Source organism: Acinonyx jubatus, chromosome A3 (genome assembly GCF_027475565.1).
Source record: "Acinonyx jubatus isolate Ajub_Pintada_27869175 chromosome A3, VMU_Ajub_asm_v1.0, whole genome shotgun sequence".
NCBI lineage: Eukaryota > Metazoa > Chordata > Mammalia > Carnivora > Felidae > Acinonyx > Acinonyx jubatus.
This window is the reverse complement of record NC_069388.1, coordinates 50,658,579-50,682,566: the sequence shown is the minus strand read 5'-3', so window position 1 is coordinate 50,682,566 and position 23,988 is coordinate 50,658,579. Positions and strand designations below refer to the sequence as shown.

Genomic DNA, 23,988 nt, shown 5'->3' with positions numbered 1-23,988 from the left:
TGTTTGGGAACCAAATACATTTTTAAAAATTATCTTTAAAAAATGGCTGTTAGAAAGTGTTACATATGTTTTAAACAAATAGGCTTTGAGTCTCCTAAACATTGTCTAAAAATTAAAGAACAAAACATTATAGCTCCTCAAGCAGTTTTTCTTTATTTAGATGTGTCTTGTCTACCAACTTAATAATGAAATGTGACTTGTACACATCAACAACTTTGAGAAATTTTCCAACTGCATTTTGTATGGACAACTGTCCTGTTTACTTGAAGAAAATGCTCTGAGTGAGGATGATGACTTTGTGTTTGATGTAGGTTATTTCCCCATCGTGTTTTATAAATTGAAAGGGTAAGTGGAGGAAGATTTCTGATGAATAACCAGCTTGGGGTAGGGGAATTCCAGTGCACATAGCAGATGCTACTGTTAGTCTGCACCCACTCTCCCCTTCTGCCTTCCTAACAAAATTCTGAGTTGACTGAGGGTAATGACTTAGTTAAAAGACTCAGCTTGCCAGATTGCCTTGCAGTTACGATGGCTGTGAGACTCATTCTGATGATGAAATGAAGTTACTAACAGGGCTTCCAGAAGAGCTACTGGGACTGTACCCACCCCCAACATCCTGCCTGGGCTGTGGCCCCTACTCTTTGTTCAATGCATAAACACAGTGGGAGCCTAAGTCTCTGCTGGCCATGCTGTGGGCTGCCCCTCTAGACTTCCTGTTACAGGCAAGAATAAACCCTAGAGTTCTGCCACTGTGCTTGCCTTACTGTTATACAAGTAGCTGGGAATAATCCTAGCACAGAAGGTCATGCCCAGGATGCCAGGCCTTTTTAACCTGGGCCTTAGAGGTAGGTTCAAGTGATCTACCTCTAGTCTCGGAGGAGATGAATAGTTAATGTTTATCAGCATCATGAGTATAACAAGGGGAGAAATTTGCACAAGAAGTCCAATTACCCCCTACCTGCCCTTTGGCAAGCTGCTCCATTTTGGTCACCCTCTCTTTGAACCTTGAGCCTTGCTCCCAACCCACTCTCAGACCTGAAAAGTCTGCCAGGGCAGGGCTCCTGGAGAGCCCTGATAGGAGGTCAGAGAGAGGGGAGAGCAGGGTGGGTTATGGGATTCCCCACATCCTTCCCATGGAGCTACATTGTTGGCGGAGTCCTGGCCTCTCAAGATGGCCTTCTATTCACAACTTTCTGCTTCAAGATTCTGGAAACTGCTCCCTACGCTCTCCAACTCCCTGCCCATCCCCCTTGGGCCCAGGGCTGGGAACAGCTGGTCTGGAACTGCATTTATGGCTGTACACCCTGGGCATATGTTGGTAACCAACCTTTCATGAAACCTCCCTTATCTTGTCCTGATTTGGGTGCCGTCTGTGCCTGGGGGCTCTGGCAGGTACACAGACTAAAGCATAGGGAGGTCAGCATGGCATCATCACTGGACAGCCCATTCCCCAGCAGTGCTCTGTCCTGTCACACTTCCCCCTTCACGCAGGATCGTAGAGGGAAGGGACCTTTTTATCAGTGATACTTAATGTATCCAGTTATTCATTCATCAGCAGTTTGCATCTATTTTGTTATGAGACAGATATCACAGTTTGCTCTAAGCTCGCTTGGCTTTTTTCTTTCCTACCATTCCTCTCCCTGATGCGGCCTCCTGCTCCATCCCCTCTAGCCTCCCCTTTTTGGGCCATGTGCCCTTTCTTCCAGGAAACTGCTTTGCTGGATGCCCTCCCCAAGACATACACACATCCACTTTGCCTGCTCTCTCCCTGATGTGGGACTCAGGTCTCTAGGCTCATTTGGATAGGTAACAAAGACTTCTATTAATATATTTTGCTTATTTAGATTTCAGAATACAGGAGGCCATTTTTATCTCTAGTTTTAGATTCCCTTATAGTGTATTTAAAATTTGTCTTATATGACATCTCTCCAAGAATTTGTTACTCCTTTTTCTTTGGTGTTCCCCATATTTGATTTTTAAACTTAATTTTATTTATTTCATTTTGTTGAGATTGTCTTTCTTATTGAGATATAATTGACATAGTATACTGGTTTCAGGTGTACAAAATTATGATTTAATATTTGTATCTATTATGGTATGATCACAATATGCCTAGTTAACATCTACTACCACACATAATTAGCTTTTTTTTCTTGTGATGAAAACTTTTGAGAGATCTACTCTCTTAGCAACTTTCAAATATACAATACAGTATTATTAACTATAGTCACCTTGCTATACGTTGCAATCCATGAACTTAATTATTTTATAACTGGAAGTTTGTACCTTTTGACCACTTTCACCCTTTTCACCTACCTCCACACTGCATCTCTGACAACCACCAATCTGTTCTCTGTATATATGAGTTATTTTTCTTTTCTTTTTTTAAAGATTCCTCATATATGTACAGTTTTATTTGTCTTTGACTTATTTCACTTAGCATAAAGCTCTCAAAGTCCATATATATTGCTATAAATGACAAGGTCTCCTTCTTTTTGTGGGGGAATAATATTCCATTTGTATATATTATAGATATATGAATCTCTTCATTCATCTATCAGTAGACACTTAGACGTTTCCATCTATTGTAAATAATGCTGCTCTGAACATGAGGGTGCAGATATTTTTTGAGTTTGTGTTTTCACATCCTTTGGATAGGTACCCAGAAATGGAATTACTGGATCATATGGTAGATCTATTTTAATTTTTAACGTTTATTTATTTTTGAGACAGAGAGAGACAGAGCATGAACAGGGGAGGGTCAGAGAGAGGGAGACCCAGAATCTGAAACAGGCTCCAAGCTCTGAGCTGTCAGCACAGAGCCCGACGCGGGGCTTGAACTCACGGACTGCGAGATCATGACCTGAGCCGAAGTCGGCTGCTCAACCGACTGAGCCACCCAGGCACCCCATTCTATTTTAATTTTTAAAGGAACGTCCATACTGTTTTCCACAGCGGCTACACAAATTTGCATTCCCGCTAACAGTGCACCGGGGTTCCCTTTTTTCCATATCCTCACCAACACTTGTTTTGTCTTGTCTTTTTGACAATAGACATTCTAACAAGTGGGAGGTGATATCTTACTGATGAATAGTGATGTTGAGCATCTTTTCATATACCTGTTGGCTTTTGGAAAAATATCTGTTCAGATCCTCTGCCTATTTTTTAAAATTTTTATTTTTTCCTGAGGATGTTGTGCTTTGGGGTTTTATGTATTTTTAAAAGTAATCTCTACACCCAGTGTGGGGTTGGAATTTGAGTTCATGACCCCATGATCAAGAGTCACATGCTCTACCAACTGAACTAGCCAGGTGCCTCCACCTCCTATTTTTTACTTGAATTATTTTTTGTGCTATTGAGTTGTAGGATTATCTTTTTAACATATATAGATTTTGTAAAAATATATCTCACTTGACTTTCTAACTTGGAATTTTGGAACTAGTGATCCTAATACTTTCTAGGTACAATTTTTACCCTATCAATCTAGTAATTTAAATATATTTATAATCATCTACCTTATATAACATCCCATCAGCTCCATTTTATCCTTGAAATATAGTAATGAAATATATTAGATGGAGCCAGTCCTCTAGACTTGGAAATTTAGCCTAAATAAAAACTTCAAAGAAGGAATATGTGTTAAAAATGTTTCTGGCAACATATTTTTTAATAGAAAAAAAATCCCTAGAAACCTGTTACACGTCTAAGTATAATAGAGCTTAAAGCTTGATGGTTTACTTGAAGTATTATGCAAACATTCACAAAATAAACTCAACAGCTGTCTACATGCATGGGGAAATTCAAACGAAATAGCATTAAGCAGAAAAACTTAAACTAATATATATATTTACTGTGGATCCAGCTACATATAAATTGTTACTTTAAGAGAGAAGGACATGGGTCTACATTTGTTGGCATAAGTGCCTTCCAATGAAAGCAGCCAGCACCTTGGATAGTATGGGTACTGAGTGGTGTTTCTTGGAGCCTGATCCTTAGAAGATGAGATATCTAGAAGACCCTCCCCAGTGGAGAAGGCTAAGAGCTGAACCACAAACCTAATTATGTACCTGGGAGCTTGGATTCATGAGGAAAGGCCTAGTGAGAAGTAAGTTTAGTTTGGCTCAGTTGCACATCCTCATGTCTCTAAAAACCATTAACTTGAAAGAGAGGGTCAGAGCCTGATTATAAGAAATAATCAGAACAAATATGGAAGGCTTAAACGATCTGATTTAAAAATGACTATTAAGTCACAGTAATCAAGGCAGTATGGCATGAAACATATAGATCAGTGGAATAGAACAGGACTCCAGAAATACACCCACACTTCTATAGCCCTTTGATTTTTGACAAATGTGATAAAGCAATTCAATGGGGAAAGAAGTAAGTGGTGCTAGAACAACGAAAAAAGTGAATCTCAACGCTTACTCTGCTCCATACACAAGTATTAGTTTGAAACAGACTCTAAACATAAAAGTTAAGCATATAAAGCATTTATAAGAAATAATAGAAGAATCTTTATAACTAGTGTAGGCAAAGTCTCCTCAAAACAGTAACCAAAAAGAGGAGGTGGACGGAAGCAGTATGAGAAGGGAAGAAAGAAAGAGGAGGAAGAGAAAACTGAACTAATAAAAATTATACATTTTCTGCTCATCAAGAGACACTTTTAAGAAAATTAAAAGCAAGCCACTCACTCAGAGATAATATTTGCCGTACATGTACTTGACAAAGAACTTGTATCCAAAATCTACAAGAATGCCTTTACATTATTTTAAAAAGTAAACAAGAAAGCTTGCTCCTAGAATGGCCATGTGAGAAGCTACATGGATCTGCTTTCCAGGGAAACAACTGTAACTAGTAGAAGTTATCATTTAAAATCTCTGGAGGTTGGCCTGTGGGTGGGCATACATACAGCAGTTGAAAAAAAAAAAGATAAAAAGCTTCTTCACAGCAAAGGAAACAATCAGCAATGCTAAAAGGCAACCTATGGAATGGGAGAAGATATTTGAAAACCACATACAGATAAAGAGTTAGTATCCAAAATCTATAAAAAACTTATCAAACTGAACACCCCCAAAACAAATAATCTTGTGAAGAAATGAGCAAAATATATGAATAGACACTTCTCCAAGGAAGACATACAGATGGCCAATCAACACATGAAAAAATGCTCAACATCACTCATCATCAGGGAAATACAAATCAAAACCACAATGAGATACTACTTCACGCCAGTCAGAATGGCTTAAATGAACAACTCAGGCAATGACAGGTGTTGGTGAGGATGCAGAGAAAGAGGAACCCTTTTTGCACTGCTGATATGAATGCAAACTGGTGCAGCCACTCTGGAAAACAGTAGGGAGGTTCCTCAAAAAATTATAAATAGAACTATCCTATGACTCAGCAATTGCACTAGGTATTTATCCAAAGGATACGGGAGTGCTGTTTCAAAGGGGTTCCATGCACCCCAGTGTTTATAGCAGCACTATTGACAATAGCTAACGTATGGAAAGAGCCCAAATGTCCATCAATGGATGAATGGATAAAGAAGAGTTAGTATATACATAAAATGGAGTATTACTCAACAATAAAAAAAAAGAAATCTTTCCATTTGCAACAATGTGGATGGAACTAGAGTATTATGCTAAGCAAAATAAGTCATTCAGAGAAAGATAAATATCATATGATTTCACTCATAAGTGGAATTTAAGATACAAAACAGATGAATATAAAGGAAGAGAAGCAAAAATAATATAAAAACAGAGAGGGAGACAAACCATAAGAGACTCTTAAATACAGAAAACAAACTGAGGGCTGCTGGCAGAGTGTTGGATGGAGGGATGGGCTAAATGGGCAAGGGGCATTGAGCAGGACACTTGCTGGGATGAGTACTGGTGTTGTAAGTGATGAATTACTAAATTCTATTTCTGAAATCGTTATTGTACCATGTTAACTAAGTTGGATTTAACTTTTTTTTAAGTTTAAAAAAAGACTTTGAAAGAAGTAGTGTGATAGGCCACTGATCATCATGTGCATCTGTTATTATGTAGTGATTTGTGCACTGAAGAGCCAGTAAAAAATTTGTACTTTATGCAATTACTCACAGTTCATATTTCATGGTAACTAAAATCTGAACTGTGTTGTTGGAGGAGTAGTGTTTTTAACTAAACTATAGCAACTGATAAGCATGCATATTGAATCCATGGAAAGCAAGATCTGCCTGTATATTGGGATTTTTTTTAAGTATTACTATTTACCAGTATGATGATTTGAAATCACAAGGGAATGAATTTAAAATTTTCAAAAACTATTAGAAAGTTTAGCAAGGTGCCAGGTCACAAGATAATTTTTTTATCTTTTAAAAATTTAATTTAATTTTTTATTTTTTAAACTTTACATCCAAATTAGTTAGCATATAGTACAACAATGATTTCAGGAGTAGATTCCTTAGTGTCCCTTACCCATTTAGCCCATCCCCCCTCCCACAAGACCTCCAGTAACCCTCAGTTTGTTCTCCATATTTATGAGTCTCTTCTGTTTTGTCCCCCTCCCTGTTTTTATATTATGTATATATATATATATATATGTGTGTGTGTGTGTGTGTGTGTGTGTGTGTATGTGTATATGTATGTATGTATATATATATATATATATATATATATATATATATATATATACCACATCTTCTTTATCCATTCATCAGTTATGGGCTCTTTCCACAACTTGGCTGTTGTTGATACTGCTGCTATAAACATTGGGGTACCTGTGCCCATTTGAATCAGCCTTTTTTATTCTTCAGATAAATACCTAGTAGTGCAATTCCTGGGTCATAGGATAGTTCTATTTTTAATTTTTTGAGGAACGTCCATACTGTTTTCCAGAGTGGCTGCACCAGTTTGCATTCCCACAAGCAGTGCAAAAGGGTGTCCTTTTCTCTGCATTCTCACCAACATCTGTTGTTGCCTGAGTTGTACATTTTAGCCATTCTGACTGGTGTGAGGTGGTGACTCATTGTGGTTTTTATTTGTATTTCTCTGATGATGAGTGATGTTGAGCATCTTTTCAGGTATCTGTTAGCCATCTGGATGTCTTCTTTGGAAAAGTGTCTATTCATGTCTTTTGCCCATTTCTTCACTGGATTATTTGTTTTTGGGGTGTTGAGTTTGATAAGTTCTTTATAGATTTGGGGTACTAACCCTTTATATGATCTGTCATTTACAAATATCTTCTCCCATTCCATCAGTTGCCTTTTAATTTTGCTGATTATTTCCTATACTGTGCAGAAGTTTTTATCTTGATAAGGTATCAATAGTTCATTTTTGCTTTTATTTCCCTTGCCTCCAGAGACATGTCAAGTAGGAGTTGCTGTGGCTAAGGTAAAGAGGCTGTTGCCTGTTTTCTCCAAGATTTTGATGGTTTCCTGTCTTACGTTTAGGTCTTTCATCCATTTTGAATTTATTTTTGTGTATGGTGTAAGAAAGTGGTCCAGTTTCATTCTTCTGCATGTCACTGTCCAGTTTTTCTAACACCATTTGCTGAAGAGAATGTCTTTTTTCCATTGGAGATTCTTTCCTGCTTTGTCAAAAATGAGGGTCCATTTCTGGTTCTCTATTCAGTTGTATGGATCTATGTGTGTGTTGTTGTGCCTTTACCGTCTTTGTTTTAATGTCTATGTTATCTGATAGAAGTATAACTACCTTAGCTTTCTTTTGGTTCCATTTGCTCTTCACTTTCAATGTGTGTGTGTCCATACATATAAAGCTTTCACTTTGTTCAACTCTTCACTTTCAATGTGTGTGTGTCCATACATATAAAGCGTGTCTCTTATACGCGACATATAGATGGGTTTGTTTTTTAATCAACTCAGATACTCTATGTCTTTTGATTGGAGAATTGGTCCGCTTACATTTAAAGTAGTTATTGATAGGTATGTGCTTATTGCCATTTTGTTTATTGTTTTTCTAGCTTTTTTTGTAATTCCTCTCTGTTCCTTTCTTCTCTTTAATTTTTTTTAACATTTATTTATTTTTGAGAGGGAGAGAGGAAGAGCGAGCATGACAGGGGGAGGGGCAGAGAGAAAGGGAGACACAGAATCCCAAGCAGGCTCCAGGCTCTGAGCTGTCAGCACAGAGCCCAATGTGGGCTCAAACTCATGAACTATGAGATCACGACCTGAGCTGAAGTCAGACACTTAACCAGCTGAGCCATCCAGGTGCCTCAGTTCCTTTCTTCTCTTGCTCTCTTCCTTTGTGATTTCATGACTTTTTTAGTAGTAAGCTTAGATTCTTTTCTGTTTATCTTTTGTGTTTTTTATTGTTGTTTGTTTGTTTATTTTGTTTTTTTGTTTTTTCTTGCTTTGTGATTACCATTAGGCTTACATATAACATATTTATAACAGTCTATTTTAAGTTGGTAACAACTTAAGTTTCATTCCATTTAATGCTCAACATTTTTTGTTTCTCCTCCCTCATGTTATGTATCTTATATGACATCTTATCTTGTGTATCTTTTTTTTTTTTTTTTGAGAGAGAGAGAGAGAGAGAGAGTGTGAGTGAGCATGTTGGAGAGGCAGAAGGAGAGGGAGAGAGCAGATATTAAACAGCCTTCTTCATGCCCAGCGTGGAGCCTAACATGGGAATTAGTTTTACAACCCTAAGCCAAAATCAAGATTCAGACACCCCACCAACAGAGCCATCCAGGCACCCCATCTTGTGTATCTCTTAACTAATTATTCTAATCATAGTTATTTTTACTACTTTTTTCTTTCAATTTTAATCCTAGCTTTATAAGTAATTAAGCCACTACCTCTACTATATATTTACTTTTCAAGTGAGATTTGTTCTTGCTAATAATTAGGGCCCTTGCTAATAATGTGTTCTTGCTAATAATTAGCACCCTTTCTTCTTTCAGCTTGAAGAAGTCCCTTTAACATTTCTTGTAAGGTCAACTTAGTGGTGATAAACTCCTTTAACTTTTGCTTATCTGGAAAACTCTATCTTTCCTTCAATTCTGAATGATAACTTGGCTGGGTAGAGTATTCTGGGTTGGAAGTTTTCTCTTTCAGCACTTTAAATAAATACATAATGCCACCCCCTCTGGCCTGCACAGTTTCTGCTGAAAAATGTGCCTAGTTTTATGGGGTTCTCCTGTATGTTATGAGTTGTTTTATTCTTGCTGCTTTGATATTCTCTCCTTGTCTTTAACTTTGACATTTTAATTATAATGTGTATTGTTGTAGGTCTCTTTGAGTTCTTCTTATTTGGATTCCTGGATCTGGATGTGTTTCTTTCCCCAGATTAGGGAAGTTTTAAGCCATTTTTTCTTCAAATAATATTCCCCTTTTTCTTTGTTTTTTCCTGCTAGGACCCCTATAATATGAATGTTAGCCTTTTTGATGTTATCCTATCCCTTAAACTATCTTCACATTTTTTCATATTTTTTTTCTTTTTGCTGCTCTGATCGGGTGAGTTCCACTGCTTTGTCTTATAGTTGACTGATTCTTTCTTCTGCCTCATCTAAGCTGCTATTGAACCCCTCCAGTGCATTTTTCATTTTAATTATTGTATTATTCAGCTTTGTGACTTCTGTTTCATATTTCTTATAGTTTCCATCTCTTTACTGAATTTCTCATGATGTTCATCCATTCTTCTTCCCAGTCTGGTGGGAAGAAGACTATTTGTGACCATTACTTTGAACACTTTATGAGGTAAATTATCTTCATTTCATTTTCTCCCCTAAGGTTTTATCTAGTTCTTTCAGTTGGAATATATCCTTCCATTTCTTGAGTTTGCTTGATTCTCTGTGTTGGTTTCTACACAATAGATGAAACCACCACCTCTCCCAGTTTGAAGGAGTGGCCTCTTGTAGCAGATGAAACTTTTCATTCAACACTACTCCAGCTTTTGGTCATCTCTCAAACCTTTGTGCTTATCTAAGCAATCAATCCCAGTAGATGAAGATGTGCCAAGACCTGTCAGTACCCCAAACGGGAGAATGTTAGCACCTAGATTCAGGCTGACTGGAAGAGAAATACCCGGAGATCAGCTTTTTTTTTTAACTTTTATTTTTTAATATTAAATTTATTGTCAAATTGGTTTCCATACAACACCCAGTGCTCATCCCAACAGGTGCCCTCCTCAATGCCCATCACCCACCCTACCCTCCTTCCCATCCCCCCATTAACCCTCAGTTTATTCTCAGTTTTTAAGAGATCAGCTTTTAAAAGTATGCAAATATATACAGCCTTGAGGGGCCATGAGCATAAGCGCCCCCTGGCCTCCAGAGTCAGGCATCAAGAGGCATCTTCTAGGTAGCAGCTGCAAAAATCAGGGCAGCAGACACATATAAAGGCTCCTTTCTGGAAGATACTGGTGCTTTGGAGTATGGCAAAGGGAGAACGTGAATATGACACCTGCCAGTTCTGTGCCCAGAGAGTGTTCCAGCAGCAGTGTGTGTGTTGAATTAGATGTCTGTCCCTCAGGCCAAGGTGATCCTCCACTTTACTCTGAACACAATTGGGTGCCTCAGCTAGGCCCTGGGGTGGGTGAGTCCAAGTGCATGAGCCCTTTAATAGCTGTTTCTCAGATCGCTACCATTTTTTTTAAGTTTATTAATTTATTTTTAGAGAGACAGAGATAGCATGAATGGGGGAGGGTCAGAGAGGGCGGGAGAGAGAGAATTTCAAGCAGGCTCTGTGCTGCCAGCTTCAGAACCCAACGTGGGGTTCTAACACATGAACTGTGAGATCATGACCTGAGCTATAATCAAGAGTCAGATGCTTAACTTACTGAGCCACCCAGGCACCCCACAGATTACTACCTTCTTCTGGGTCTCAGGATGCATGCCCTGTTGGCTTTCATAATAAGATGTTTTGGGGGCTCTCAAGTGCATGTCTTAAAATTTGGGATGACTGATTTGCAGCAATGTGGATGGAACTAGAGTGTATTATGCTAAGTGAAATAAGTCAGTTAGAGAAAGACAAATATCATATGATTTCACTCATATGGAATTTAAGAAACAAAGCAGATGAACATAGGGTAAGGGAAGAACAAATAAGATAAAAACAGAGAGTGGGACATCTGGGTGACTCAGTCGGTTAAGCATCAGACTTTGACTCAGGTCACGATCTCTTGGTTAGTGAGTTCGAGCCTCCTGTCAGGCTCTGTGCTGACAGCTCAGAGCCTGGAGTCTGCTTCTGCTTCTTATTCTCCCTCTCTCTCTCTCAGCCCTTCCCCCACTCATGCTCAGTCTCTTTCTCTGTCTCTGTCTCTCTCAGAATAAATAAACATTAAAAAAAAAAAACAGGAAGGCACACCATAAGAGACTCATAAATACAGAGAACAGGGGCACCTGGTTGGCTCAGTTTGTTAAGTGTCCAACTTCGGCTCCAGTCACGATCTCATAGTTCATGAGATCGAGCCCCATGTGGGACTCTGTGCTGACAGCTCAGAGCCTGGAGCCTGCTTCAGATTCTGTGTCTTCCTCTCTCTCTCTCTGCCCCTCCCCTGCTCACATTCTCTCTCTCTTAAAAACAAATAAGCATTTAAAAATACTTAAATTTTTTTTAATGTTTATTTATTTTTGAGACAGAGGGAGACAGAGTGTGAGTGGGGGAGGGGCAGAGAGAGAGGGAGACACAGAATCCAAAACAGGCTCCAGGCTCTGAGCTGTCAGCACAGAGCCGAACGCGGGGTTCAAACCCACGAACCGTGAGATCATGATCTGAGCCAAAGTCAGACACTTAACCAACTGAACCACCCAGGCGCCCCTAAGAATATATATTAAATACAGGGAACAAACTGAGAGTTGCTGGGGGAGAGGTGAGGGGGGATGAGCTAAATGGAGGATGGGCATTTAAGGAGGGCACTTGTTGGGATGAGCACTGGCTGTGATGAATCACTGGGTTCTACTACTTCTGAAACCAATACTACATGGTACGTTAACTAACTCAAATTTAAATAATTTTTTTTAAAAGTTGGGGTGACCGATGTGGGGTTTGAACCCTTCATCCTTCAGGGAGAAGCTCTAGGTTTGAGTACACTTCAAGTTATGGGTTGTTCTGCCATGGTGTGGTTTATGGTGAGATTGTGTCCCAGTCTCTCCTATCTGCTTTGATGTGGTTTTCTTCTCATTTGTCCAATGCATAGTCACCACTCAGCCACATTTGATATTTTGAGAGGAAATTGTTCCATATGTAGCTTTAGATTCAATATGCCGGTGGGAGGAGGTGAGTTCAGGATCTTCTAGTCACCATCTTGAATCTTTCAGATGAACCTAAGAAGTAGTTCTTTGAAAAGATAAAGTGACAAACCTTTAGCTACGCTCACCAAGAAAAAGAGAGCACTCAAATAAATATAATCAGAAATGAAAGAGGAGATGTTACAGCTGATACCATAGAAATGCAAAGGCTCATTAGAGACTACTATAAATAATTATAAGCCAGCAAGTTGGACAACCTAGAAGTGGATAAATTCCTAGAAACATATATAGCTTATCAAGACTGAATCATAATAAAATAGAAAATCTGAACCAGAAAGGAGATTGAATCAGTAGTTAAAAACCTCTCATCAAGCAAAAATTCAGGACCAGATCGCTTCACTGGTAAATTTTACAAAGCATTAAAAAATGAATTAATACCAATCCTTCTCAAACTCTTCAACAACAACAACAACAACAACAACAAATAGAAGACAGGAAACTTCCAAACACATTTTATGAGGCCAGCATTAGGCCAACCCTAATACCAAAACCAGACAAGGATACTACAAACAAAATTATAGGCCACTATGAACATAGATGCAAAAGTCCTCAACAAAATATTAGCAAAGTGAATTTCAACAATACATTAAAAGGATCTTACACCATGAGCAAGTGGGATTTATTCCAGTGATGCAAGGATGGTTCAACATCTGCATATCAGTCAGTGTAATACACCACATTGACATAAGGATAAAAATCATGTGATCTTTAAAAGAGTCCCACACTAGTGACTATGAGTGAACAAGAACATTTTCCCTCAGTGGAGGAGTTATCCTGTACAAGTGATGCTGACCAGCATTTTGAAAACAAGAATAGACAGAACATGAATAACCTGTTTCATTGGAATCACTACATAACTTTTAGTCTGAGTGACAAACCAGGCTTAGGGTGACTCTCAGCAAAATGGTTTTAAAGCTTGTCTCCATTTTCACCCTCTGGTTATCTCTCCCCTGGGTTTAAAAAAAGTGAAATACTTATATTACTTGAACTCCTCACAAGGTCTCTTGACACCAGAATGTTACGCTAAGCAGGATTCCTCTGACACTCGAAAATGCATTTTTAATACAATGTTTGTGCTATTTCCAGATTTTCCTTATTCATAAAGCATTCCAACATAGAGGAAATAGTACCAGGACTATTGCATTTTATTACAAAATGCAAGATGTCTTTGAAGGGCCCCAAATGCATAGAGTGAAGCCACAAAATACAGGTTATATGTTGGTTTTTACATAAAGCCAACAATTCATTGAAGCCTCCAAAAGCCATAGTTGTTGCCAAAGTAATTCACTAGAAATGTTTGGGGAAGAATAGTGTAAACAAAGCCCTGAATAAAGAGATGTTGTCCAATCCAAACTGGGTGTTCATGAGACTCTGCCACATCCCCCTGGACCACTGAGGCTGAAGGTGGAGGAGAGTGGGGCTCATAGAAGCAGGTGGTTCACTGAAGTCTTTGCTGCTGAGCACCTGCAGCCCAGCTCGTCCATCCCTTCTTCATAGTTCCCAGTGGGAAGGCCACCACTGCTTAGTTTACATTTATTCATATAATAAAATAGCCCCAGCTGGAAAGTATGCTTTGACAGCACACTTCCTCTGATGGTGTTATGTTGTTATATTCCACAGCCACTTACATACTTATTGTGGTTGGTAGAACAATGAGCTCTCAAAAGCATATACCCTCTAAGCCCTAGAACTTGTGATACATGATGTTACAAAAAGACTTTGCAGAGATGATTAAGGATCTTGAGATGGAGAGATGATCCTGGATTACCCAGGTGGGTCCTGTGTGATCACAAGGGAGAAGAGAGGGAAGCAGGAGGGTGTCAGGGAAGGAGATTTGACAATGGGAACAGAGGTTGGAGAGATGGGATTGCTGGCCTGGAAGGTGGAAGGGAGGCATGAGCCAAGGAATATGGACAGACTCTAGAAGTTAGAAAAGGCAGGAAAACAGATTTTCTTCTATAGTCTCCACAAGGAACACAACTGTGTTAAAACTTTGGAGTCCTCTAGAACTGTAAGATAATAAATTTGTGTTGCTTGAAACCACTAGGTTTGTGGTAATTTGTTACAGCAGCCATAGGAAATGAACATAACTGTAGATGTTTACATTTTCTGCCTTAATATTTTGCCTTTTGTGAGTTAACTTTATTGCTCACAGAGTTAGAGTGGAGCCTGTTTTCCTACTCTTGATTCTGGGTTGGCCCTATGATTTGCTCTGGCCAAAAGAATGAGCTAGAAGTGATGGTGTGCCAGTTCTGGGTGTAGGCCTGAAGGAACTTTGTGTGTCTGCTCACTATTGCACTTCTGTCATTGCCATGATGAAGGCAGGCATAGGCTAGATGTTGGTTTGAGGACAAGGATGGGGGACATTGGAACACAGCAACCCCAATTAAAGTATCCCAACAGCCATAGGCCCCATCTAAATCATAGCCAACTGAGCCCAACTTAGGTCATCTGGGATCCTTAGTGACCTCTGAACTATAATAATAAATTGTCACTTTAAGCCATTGAATTTTGGGATGGTTTGTTACATAGCAGTACCTAAGTGATACAGTGATGGCAACTTGGAAAGCAAAGCGTTTTTTTTTGTTTTGTTTTGTTTTGTTTTGTTTTTGTTTTACAATCTCACTGTAATGTTTGCTTCTGTTGAGTGCATGGCCCAGGCCATAAAAATTTAGGAAGTTCATTTAGGCTGGTCACAATCATACGGTCTCATCTTACACGTGCAATAACCAGGAACGGAGCAATCAGAGGCTTCTCCACTCACCTGCCCTCTCCCTCCCTCCACCCCCAGAAAGAACTCACATTGTAGCAGTCTGTAGATCTCCTTTTTATTAGTTTATTGAAACAGTAAAATATAATAAGTTATATATACAGGATGAGACAAAACTATTAACAATTAAGACTTCACTGGCTAAGGCCCACAGCTCCAGCTTAGGGTGTTTCCTAAAAGTTTTTAAGTATAGCAAAATAATGAATGTCTCCATACAAAATGTCAGGGTGGAAGTCCCTGTTCTGGTCAGTGATAATCATTATGGTCGCATTGATTTGAATTCCACAATGTAGGCTAAAGCTCATCAGAATAGACTATTCTTGGATTTATGTCCAAATAAGTAAATGACAAAGGAATGTTTAGCTCTATAAGGACTAACTTTCTAAAAATGGCAGGTTGAGAATCACTGAAACATGGCATGATGCTGGCTAGACATCTGGCCCCAGCATTGTAAGTGTGAAATGAGGCAAAGCTCTGGGTCCAGGAACAGCCGCCTCTGCTTCTTCACTGAAAATATTGTTCTTGGGAAACTGCAAGCTGTCTCCCTGGAACAGCATTCTCATCACATGTGACATTTGCAGCCTGATTCAGGGGGACAATCTCATCATCATCATCACAAAGCAGGAGAAAGGGGTGCCATAGGATTTCAAAGAGGGATTAAAAGGATAATTAAGTTTTGTCATGGAGTACTTAGCTTGTAGGATATAGCAAATAGGTTCTGAAAAACAGCAAAGAGACACAGAAAATGATGATATTAAATATTCAGGATCTAATTATGATCCTATCACAGTATGTTCTACATTCATTGGTGGGAAATTGCTTGTTGGCTCTAAATGTATGACTGATTTCCTCTCCCCAAAGCATTTGCTCAGTCATGTGACTTATAATTTTAAAAACATTGCTTTGTAAGTCAGAGACTGGTTTTAATTTGGTAATAACTATAGTCGGATCTGTCATTAGGAAGCTCAGCAGTGAACTCTAAATTAAACCCCTGGTATGATCACTACCCCGGCTCCCATGTTCTTGGCAACTGCAGGTGTAGTAAGAGATTTTGCCAAGAACAATGCCAGTTTATTACTTTACCTCTAAGTGTATGTCAAACAATTATAGTTACTCCGAGTTTTTCTGCTTCTAGTCTCATCTTGGTGACTCATCTGTGTTCACTTCAATGTGCACCTTGAAGGCCTGGCATTTCCTGAAGTCCACTTTCCTGTTGCCCACCTAAACCTTACTTTTCCTGATTACAGAATCACAGACTAATCTCTCTTTTGCAAAAGAGAAACTGAAGCCCAAGAGGGAGAAGAGAATGGCCCAAGCTGGCACAACTAGAATCAGGTCCTTGGATTTCAAGCCCAGGGCCTGCCTGTGTTGTGAGGCTCCATTTTCCTTGACTGGCTCAGAAACCCTTATGTCACAAGACTCATTCACAAGTCTCAGACAGAATCTAAAATTATACATGGCTGAATTCCTAGGAAGTCACAATTTCTCTTTCCACATATAGCTGACCACTCATTTCTGTTTGAAGCAAAAACAGGCTGACACATAATTTAAATGGACTGTGTCTTTGAACATTGCTGCCCCCAAAGGGTCAAATCTGACTAGGGATGAGAGTGGAAAGCAATTCATGTGTAATACAAAACCACTGGGTCTCAGGCCTGGGAATCAGGCAATAGGTGAAACTGGCCACTGGACACAGGTCTACTGGACTGGACAAACACATGCCTTGTAGATCAGTGACAGAAGGCAGGCCACAGAGTGAACTCTTCCATTAGTGATTGGAAGGGCTGTAGGAATACGAATGACCTTAAGAACAGCCACTTAGGATATTAACAGACTTGTACCAAACCTGACACACTATGTGGAGTGTGGCATCTGCCTTTGGTAGCCATTTCACCAGGCATTTGAGCTTCTTTCTTCATGATGCTGCCCTCCTTCATCACCCCAGTGGGGAGCCATCTCCCTCCCTCAGAACTTATTATGTTTTCTTAGTATCCCTTCGTCTAGACTGTTTGATGTTTTCTAGCAAGATGGTTTGTAGACACACCTTCTGTCTCTCCTGAGGTTGTAAACTCCTTAAAAACAGGTACTAGATTCTTCACCTCTGTCATCCCCACATTGTTTGGTTCATCTGAGCACCCAAAAACATCCCTTAAATGAGTTGAATAAATATTCATCCTGCCTGGTGAGGTACAGGTGGGTAGCTGGGACTATCCCAACTTTAATCTTTTATTTTTGGTTAGATTAGAAGACAGGCCTCATTTCCTCTTGTTCCTTGGAATGGCCTAAGGCAAATCCTCATGACAGCAGAAAAAGCCTGACTCTTGGCAGTCTGTCGCCAGCACTCACAGCTCCAGAGCCCTTGGTAGATCCTTGGTGCCTCCCAGGGAGGGCAGACTATAGGCAGGCTCCTCAGGATGTAGTGGGTGGTTGGGAGGCAGGTGGCACAAGCCCAGCCCACTCCAGTATGTCTGCACACAAGGACTCCACAGCATCCAGCCGTTCAATCTGCACCAGTTTTGTGAGCAGCTCTGGGATGCTGTAGCCTGCTGTGCTGATGCGATCAAAGAGCTGCATGCCATCTGTCATGCCCCCAATCTCATCCCTCTTGAGTCCAAAACTCTCGGCAAGGTGGCGCCATGTTTTCACAACAGCCTTCTCGGAGTTGTACGTGGAACTGAGCATTCGGCTTGTCTTCTCAAGGCAGTCAAATGGCAGCTCTGTGGGGCTGAGACCTGAGGACAAATAGCCATAGTCAGACATTGCAAATGGCAGTCAATAGAAGCTCAACACCATTAAAAATTATTTTTAAAACTTAAAAAAAGATTGTAAAATAAAACACAGGTGCAGAAAACCATATAAAATAAGTGCATAGCTTGAGATGAACTACACCCAGGACTTTGCCAGCCACATGAGAAGCCTTACCATGGATCCTAACCCCAATAACAGCCCCTTCCTCCTAGGAAAATAGCCACTATATTGACTGTTACAATAATCCCCTCAAGAACACTGTCAGCAGTCACCAAAGCCTTGAATATGGGCTACCCTTAGGTTACCGTGCTTTACATGGAACTGGGCTGAGGAGGGAGTCAAAAGGACAGTATTATGCCCTTTATGGAGACAGCAGTCACCTTTATGAAAAGTGCTTTCAAAGACAGCCCAAAATTGGTGTTACCTGAGCCAACTCACTGCAACCTGAGTGGTCCAATGGTTCTCAATCTTCCTGCCTGTTAGACTTCCCTGGGAGCATTTTTTAAAAATGATGTATTTTTACTTTTGGCAGCTGGAGTAGACATGCTTTTCCTGATTGCTCCTAGTAAGTACAGCTAAAAACCCTAGATGCTCTGTACAAAGCAAACACAAAGAGACTCTGGAAAGTGGTGAGAAAAGACAGACTGGTAGAGAGCTTGGGAATAAAGCAATGACATGGTGCTGAGCCTTTTGCATCATTATCCAAGACATGGAGCTGAAGAGTCCGGCAATCCAGAAATATGAACAATAACAAACCAAAATCGTCCAACAGATGCCTGCTCTAACTAAAGCACTAGGAAAAAAGAAGCTTAGCAAGAAGAAAACATTTAGACAGTAACTGCTTTGTTACAGCCAAACACCACAGAGAAAACTGTGGCCCCACCCTCAACAAGGCCAGCAAAGCCTGGATGTCCACTCTCCATAGGCTGTTACATTGCACCAGGTTTCAGGGAAGGCAAGGTCAAGAGCCTGGACTTTATCATCATCAGCTGGTAACAAGCCTCCCAGCCCAGTGGTATCAGTGGAGACCACTTGGAAAAACAGTTTCCCACCCCACCCCTCTGCCATCAACAAAAAGAGATTCCTACTTGGGTGTAAATGAAGGCTGAGTGGGAACCTAGATATTTACCTCCATAGAGGTATCAGAGGAAGCCAGATACAACAGAGGGTTTAAATAAGACACAGAGTCTCATAACATGACATAAAACTCTCCAGGTTTCAATAGAAACCCACTTATCATACCAAGAACTAGGAAGATCTCAAATGTTCTTAATTTTACTTTTGAAAATATTTCCAAAAAGGGATAAAGAGTGTGAGGCAGGGTCAGCCAAATTCTCTGTGGTTTTTGTAGCTAGAAAAATCTCAAATAAAAATAGAAAATATCAGAGATAACAGAGATGCTAGAATTACCTGACAAGGATTTTATAGAAGCCATGATACAAATGCTTCAACAAATAATTACATACATGCTTAAAACAAGTGAAAAAAAATGGGGAGCCTTAGCAAAAGATAGAAAATATAAGAACCAAGTAGAAATGTTAGAACTGCAAAAATACAATTGAGATAAAAAGTAAGTAGATATGCTCAATGGCAGAATATAGACTGAGGAAAGAATTAGTGAACTGGGTAACAGAATAGAAATCACTTATTTGAACAACAGATAAAAAATAAACTGAAAAACACAGAGCCCCAAGGACCTGTGGGGCTATAACAAAATATCTCACATTTTTGTCATGGAGGCTTAGGAGAGGAGAAAGAGAGTGTGGATGAAAAAAGAAATAATAACTGAAAGTTCCCCAAACTTGGAAAGAGACATAAGCCTACAGATTTAAGAAGCTGAGAAAACTCCAAACAGAATACACCCAAAGAAATTCATACCAAGATACATCATAAATTCATGGAACTAAAGACAAAGGAATCTTGAAAATAGCAAGAAAAAAATCAACACTTTACCTATAGGGGAAAAGTATTAGAATGAGAAAGTATTTCTCATCAGAAACCTGGAAGCCAAAGGGATGTGGCACTGTATTTTCAACTATGGAAATGAAAGAACTGTCAACACAGTGCCCCATGCCCAGTGAAAATACCTCTCAAGAGTGAGGGGAAAATCAAGGCATTCTCAAAATGAAGGAGAACTAAGAATTTGTCACCAAGAGAACTACCCTAAAAGAATGACAAAGGGAGGTCTCTAAACAGAAAGGAAATGCTAAAAGAAGGAACTTTGGAACATCAGTAAAGAGCACAGTAAGCAAAAATATTGGTAACCACAATAGCTTTCCTTTTAGGTTTTCTGAGTTATGTTTGTTAGTTTGAAGCAACTGATGTGGTTCTATATATAGAGAGAGGAAATATTTAAGACAACTATAAACAGGAAGGACATAAACAGAAGCCGTTGTTTTTTTTTTTTTAAAGTAGGCTTCATGCCCAGTGCGGAACCCAGTGGGGAGCTTGAACTCATGACCCTGAGATCAAGACCTGAGCTGTGATCAAGAGTTGGATGCTTAACTGACTGAGCCACCCAGGTGTCCCAGGACGTAAGGTTTTTATACTTCCCTTGAACTAGTGAAAGGATGACCTCAGTGGATTATATATGTATATATAATACAGTACCTAGAGAAACTGCTAAAATAGCTATGGAAAAAGATGCACTCAAAACATATAGTATACATCACTCAAAAAACATCAAAGTGTATTTCTAAATTATGTTCAAGTGACCCAAAGGAAAGCAGGAAAAAGAAAACAGAGAAATGAAAAACAGAGACAAAAAAAAGAATAAACAAAAAATAAAATAGCAATCTTAAATGCTAACATATCAATGATTATGTTAAAAATATCCTAATTATATGCTATCTACAAGAAGCTGATGTCCAATATAATGATATAGGCAGGTTGAAAGTACAAGAATAGAAAAAGATATACTATGTAAACACTTAATAAAAGGAAAGCACAAGTGGCTATTACATCAGACAGAATAGACTTCAGAATAAAGGAAATGACCAGAGATAGAGAGGGACATTAATAAAAGGGTCAATCCACTGTCTGTGAAGACATAGCAATCCTAAATCTATATGCATCAAACAACAGAGCTCCAAAATATATGAAGCAAAAAACTGAAGAACTTAAAGGAGAAATAGACAATTCCACAATTACAGTTGGGGACTTCAACACCTTTCCCTTAGTGATTCATAGAACAATTACTAGGAAATCAGCAAGAATACAGAACTCAACAACACAAGGAAAATCCAACCATGAAGAAAATCCAATCAACATTATAGAACACTTGACTCAACAATAGCAGAATACAGGCCTTCAATTTCAACAAAAGAATTTAAAAGAATTGAAAGAATGTATTTGCCTACCACAATGGAATCAAACCATAAATCAATAAATAACAAAGATAACAGGAAAATCTTCACACACTTGGAAAGTAAACAACAACCTCTTTTTTTTCTATTGTCAGGGATGAAATTTGGTTTATTACATTTATTTCTCCATGGAGTTATTGCATTTAAAGACATGGTTTATTTTTCAAATGAAGAGACTTCTTTTCAGAGATCTTTATTAGGTTCCTGTCAGTTCCCTTGACTTTCCTTTAGAAGAAAATTGCATATGGGGGTGGGGGAAGAAAAGATATATGGATCCTCCTCTTTCTGGGAGGTTTTAGAACCAAAGGCTGTTGGTGTTTCCCATGCAGGGATGAGTCACCAGCAGTCACTTTCTCCTCTGTGTCCTTCCTTCTGCCATGAAGAGAGCCACTGGCACTGGGAATAACTCCACAGTGCTGCCCTCCACTGGGCAGCTGAGGTCCCTTGGCCTTGCCAGCTTTATCACACAGGCTGACCCTGGGGCATGTATATTTTTGGAGAAGAGATGCCATATTTCAGCAGGCAGCCAAGTAGAGTTCTTGGCCCCTAGAACTTATTTCTGACCAACAGAGCACCCAGCCAGGGAGCCTGCCCCAGGCAAGGTGTGCTGGGCTCTAACTGTGCGGAGAACTGAGAGCACCAGGCTCCACTCCTGCTGCCTGGGCCAGACCTTGAAGTCCAAGGAGGGATGCCAGTGAGAGCAGGACTGAGTGGCCTGATGAAGCCGGGAACATTCCCTAACCTCAGTGATAAGGGGTTTTGTCTCCTGGGTGAATACAAAGGTGATTTAGAGCCTGGATTGAGAAGAAGTGGGCAGTGTGGATTCCTGTTTCAGGTTGAAATGTTTATATTCCTAGTCCTGCTGCCCATACCTGGAGGGTACTTGCTGTGATACAGCCTGACTTTGCTTGCTCCAGAAGCATCTTTGTGGATGGAGACCATTACACAGGGAAAGGGCAAGGCCAGCTAATTATTGGGTAAGTGACTGAAAACACCAATGTAAGGACAGGATCTGGGGACACTGGAGGACACTGTTCTCTAGATCATCCTGAATCCACAGTCCCCTAGAGAGGCTCTGCCCTGGGGATGGGTGTCATCTTCTTGTCCTGTGAGGGAAAGGGCTGTGGGGAGTGCCAGGCAAAAGTTTTAAATAGCTTCATGCCAAATCCCATGTCCTTCCACACCTGAAGTGGGTTCCCCAGCCACTGGGATAAGGAGCATGACAAGCTAGAGTGGGCGGCCTTTCTCAGCCCTCATGGGGCCTCAGGACTCCTACCAGAGCTGTTTCCTACATATTGATGATTGGGACAAGATCCTTGGGGAAACCTGGCTAAGTGTCCCCCAACAGTGCATCCATGCTTACCTTCAACAACTCCACACACATTGGCATACACATCCAATATCTTTTTCCTTCGACTTTGAATCTATAGGAAAAGTTAAGAGAATGTTAATTTTCACAAGGGAAAGTGGTAGCCATCAAAGATACAAATTCTCCATTGGAGTGTTGGCAGCTGCTCTCCCCTGACTTCTAGTCAGAAATGCTGAATGGTGCCCTCACATGAACATCTCATCAGGAAATCACAGGGAGAAAGCCTTTTCTTCAGGTCTCTGCCTGAAGCACATTCAGTATTCACAGAGGTAGAGGCTGCTGCTCCCACTGGACATTCAGGCTCACAAGACACCTGCATCAGTCTGTGTGGGAGGGTAAGTGGTGAGGACCCCAGCCAGCTGGCGGTGGCCTGAGATGCTATGGCCGTGTCTGCAGCTATCCACAGACTCTTTTCCCAGAGCACACAGCTTGGGGTAAGGACACAAGGCCCATGCTGGATGAGTGCAGAAGGGACCCTGGCTGAAAAGTCCCATGCCCCACAGGAGCCAATACCTCTCAGAAAAACTCCATAGGCCTCCAGGGTCCCTGCAAGTGATGGGTGCCATTACAGACATCCCTGAACTCAGGGCAGCCCAGAGCATGGCATCCCTGTCCAGACCCAGGCCAGATTCGGCTTCCCAATGGAGGGACTTTTTTTTACCCTAAGCTACATTACCTAGCAACATGCTGACCTGGGGTTGGGAGAATAGGTCCCAAGGGGCTGCCAACGACCCAAGTGCTACACACTCAGGCAGCCTGGGCAGACCTGTGCTTCTTTGCCCATGCACCCTGCCATGAGGGTGGGGGCCTGATTTAGGTGACAAGCCCTTTGGACAATTTTACATGAAAAATGCATATTATGTATGTGTGTGTATTCATATGCCCATTCCCACCCCCACCCCACACATATACATACGCTTGTCTGCTTAGATACACACCAGTATGTTTGCAAAGGTTTTTTCCTGTCCTATGGTATCCCAAACAATTTTAACTTTTTTTCTTTGCTTATTTTCATTTTCTTTTGTAAAGTTCTATAATAGAGAGATAAGTTTCCTATTTTTTTACTATATCGTTTTGAACCTGCCACTCTGTCTAGGTTCCTGGCGGTGGGTCTACTGGGGAATGGTGAGCGTGCGTGCGGCAGCGCCAGGGCCTCACCCCGGCTGACTTGGTGGCTGCCGACTTCTCCCGGGCCAGGTGAACCAGCGACAACAGGCACAGCTCTGGGGAGCCCTGCTTGTCAGTGGCAGGCTCCTCATCACTGTCCATGCTCCGGCTTAGCAGCTGCTCATTCTCCGATGATGCGTCATTCTCGCTGTGGAAACAGAAGGGTGTGTGTTAACTGCAGCCCTGATACGTCCTCCCAGTGGGGAGACAACCGGGTCAGGGACTTGTTCCCCATGCTTTTACTGAGCAGCTTCTGGGCATGAAGCCAGAGAGACGTGCCCCGCTCTTACTCCTCGTCCTCTGCTATTTTCCCA

The 23,988-nt window shown here is 40.5% G+C and overlaps 1 protein-coding gene across 4 annotated transcripts in view; it reads right to left on the bottom strand.

The window, feature by feature from the left end:
- Positions 1–16,474: 16,474 nt before the first annotated feature.
- EDAR (ectodysplasin A receptor) overlaps positions 16,475–23,988 on the bottom strand; it is an 87,041-nt gene continuing 79,527 nt past the window's right edge. For all 4 annotated transcript variants that reach the window (XM_053200340.1, XM_015074778.3, XM_027069407.2 and 1 more), the window contains 3 exons: positions 23,666–23,822; positions 22,502–22,562; positions 16,475–17,757 (listed from right to left, as the gene is read on the bottom strand). In XM_053200340.1, coding sequence (XP_053056315.1) covers positions 17,435–17,757; positions 22,502–22,562; positions 23,666–23,822 — 541 coding nt within the window. In that variant the 3' untranslated portion in view covers positions 16,475–17,434. The remainder of the gene's footprint in view (positions 17,758–22,501; positions 22,563–23,665; positions 23,823–23,988) is intronic.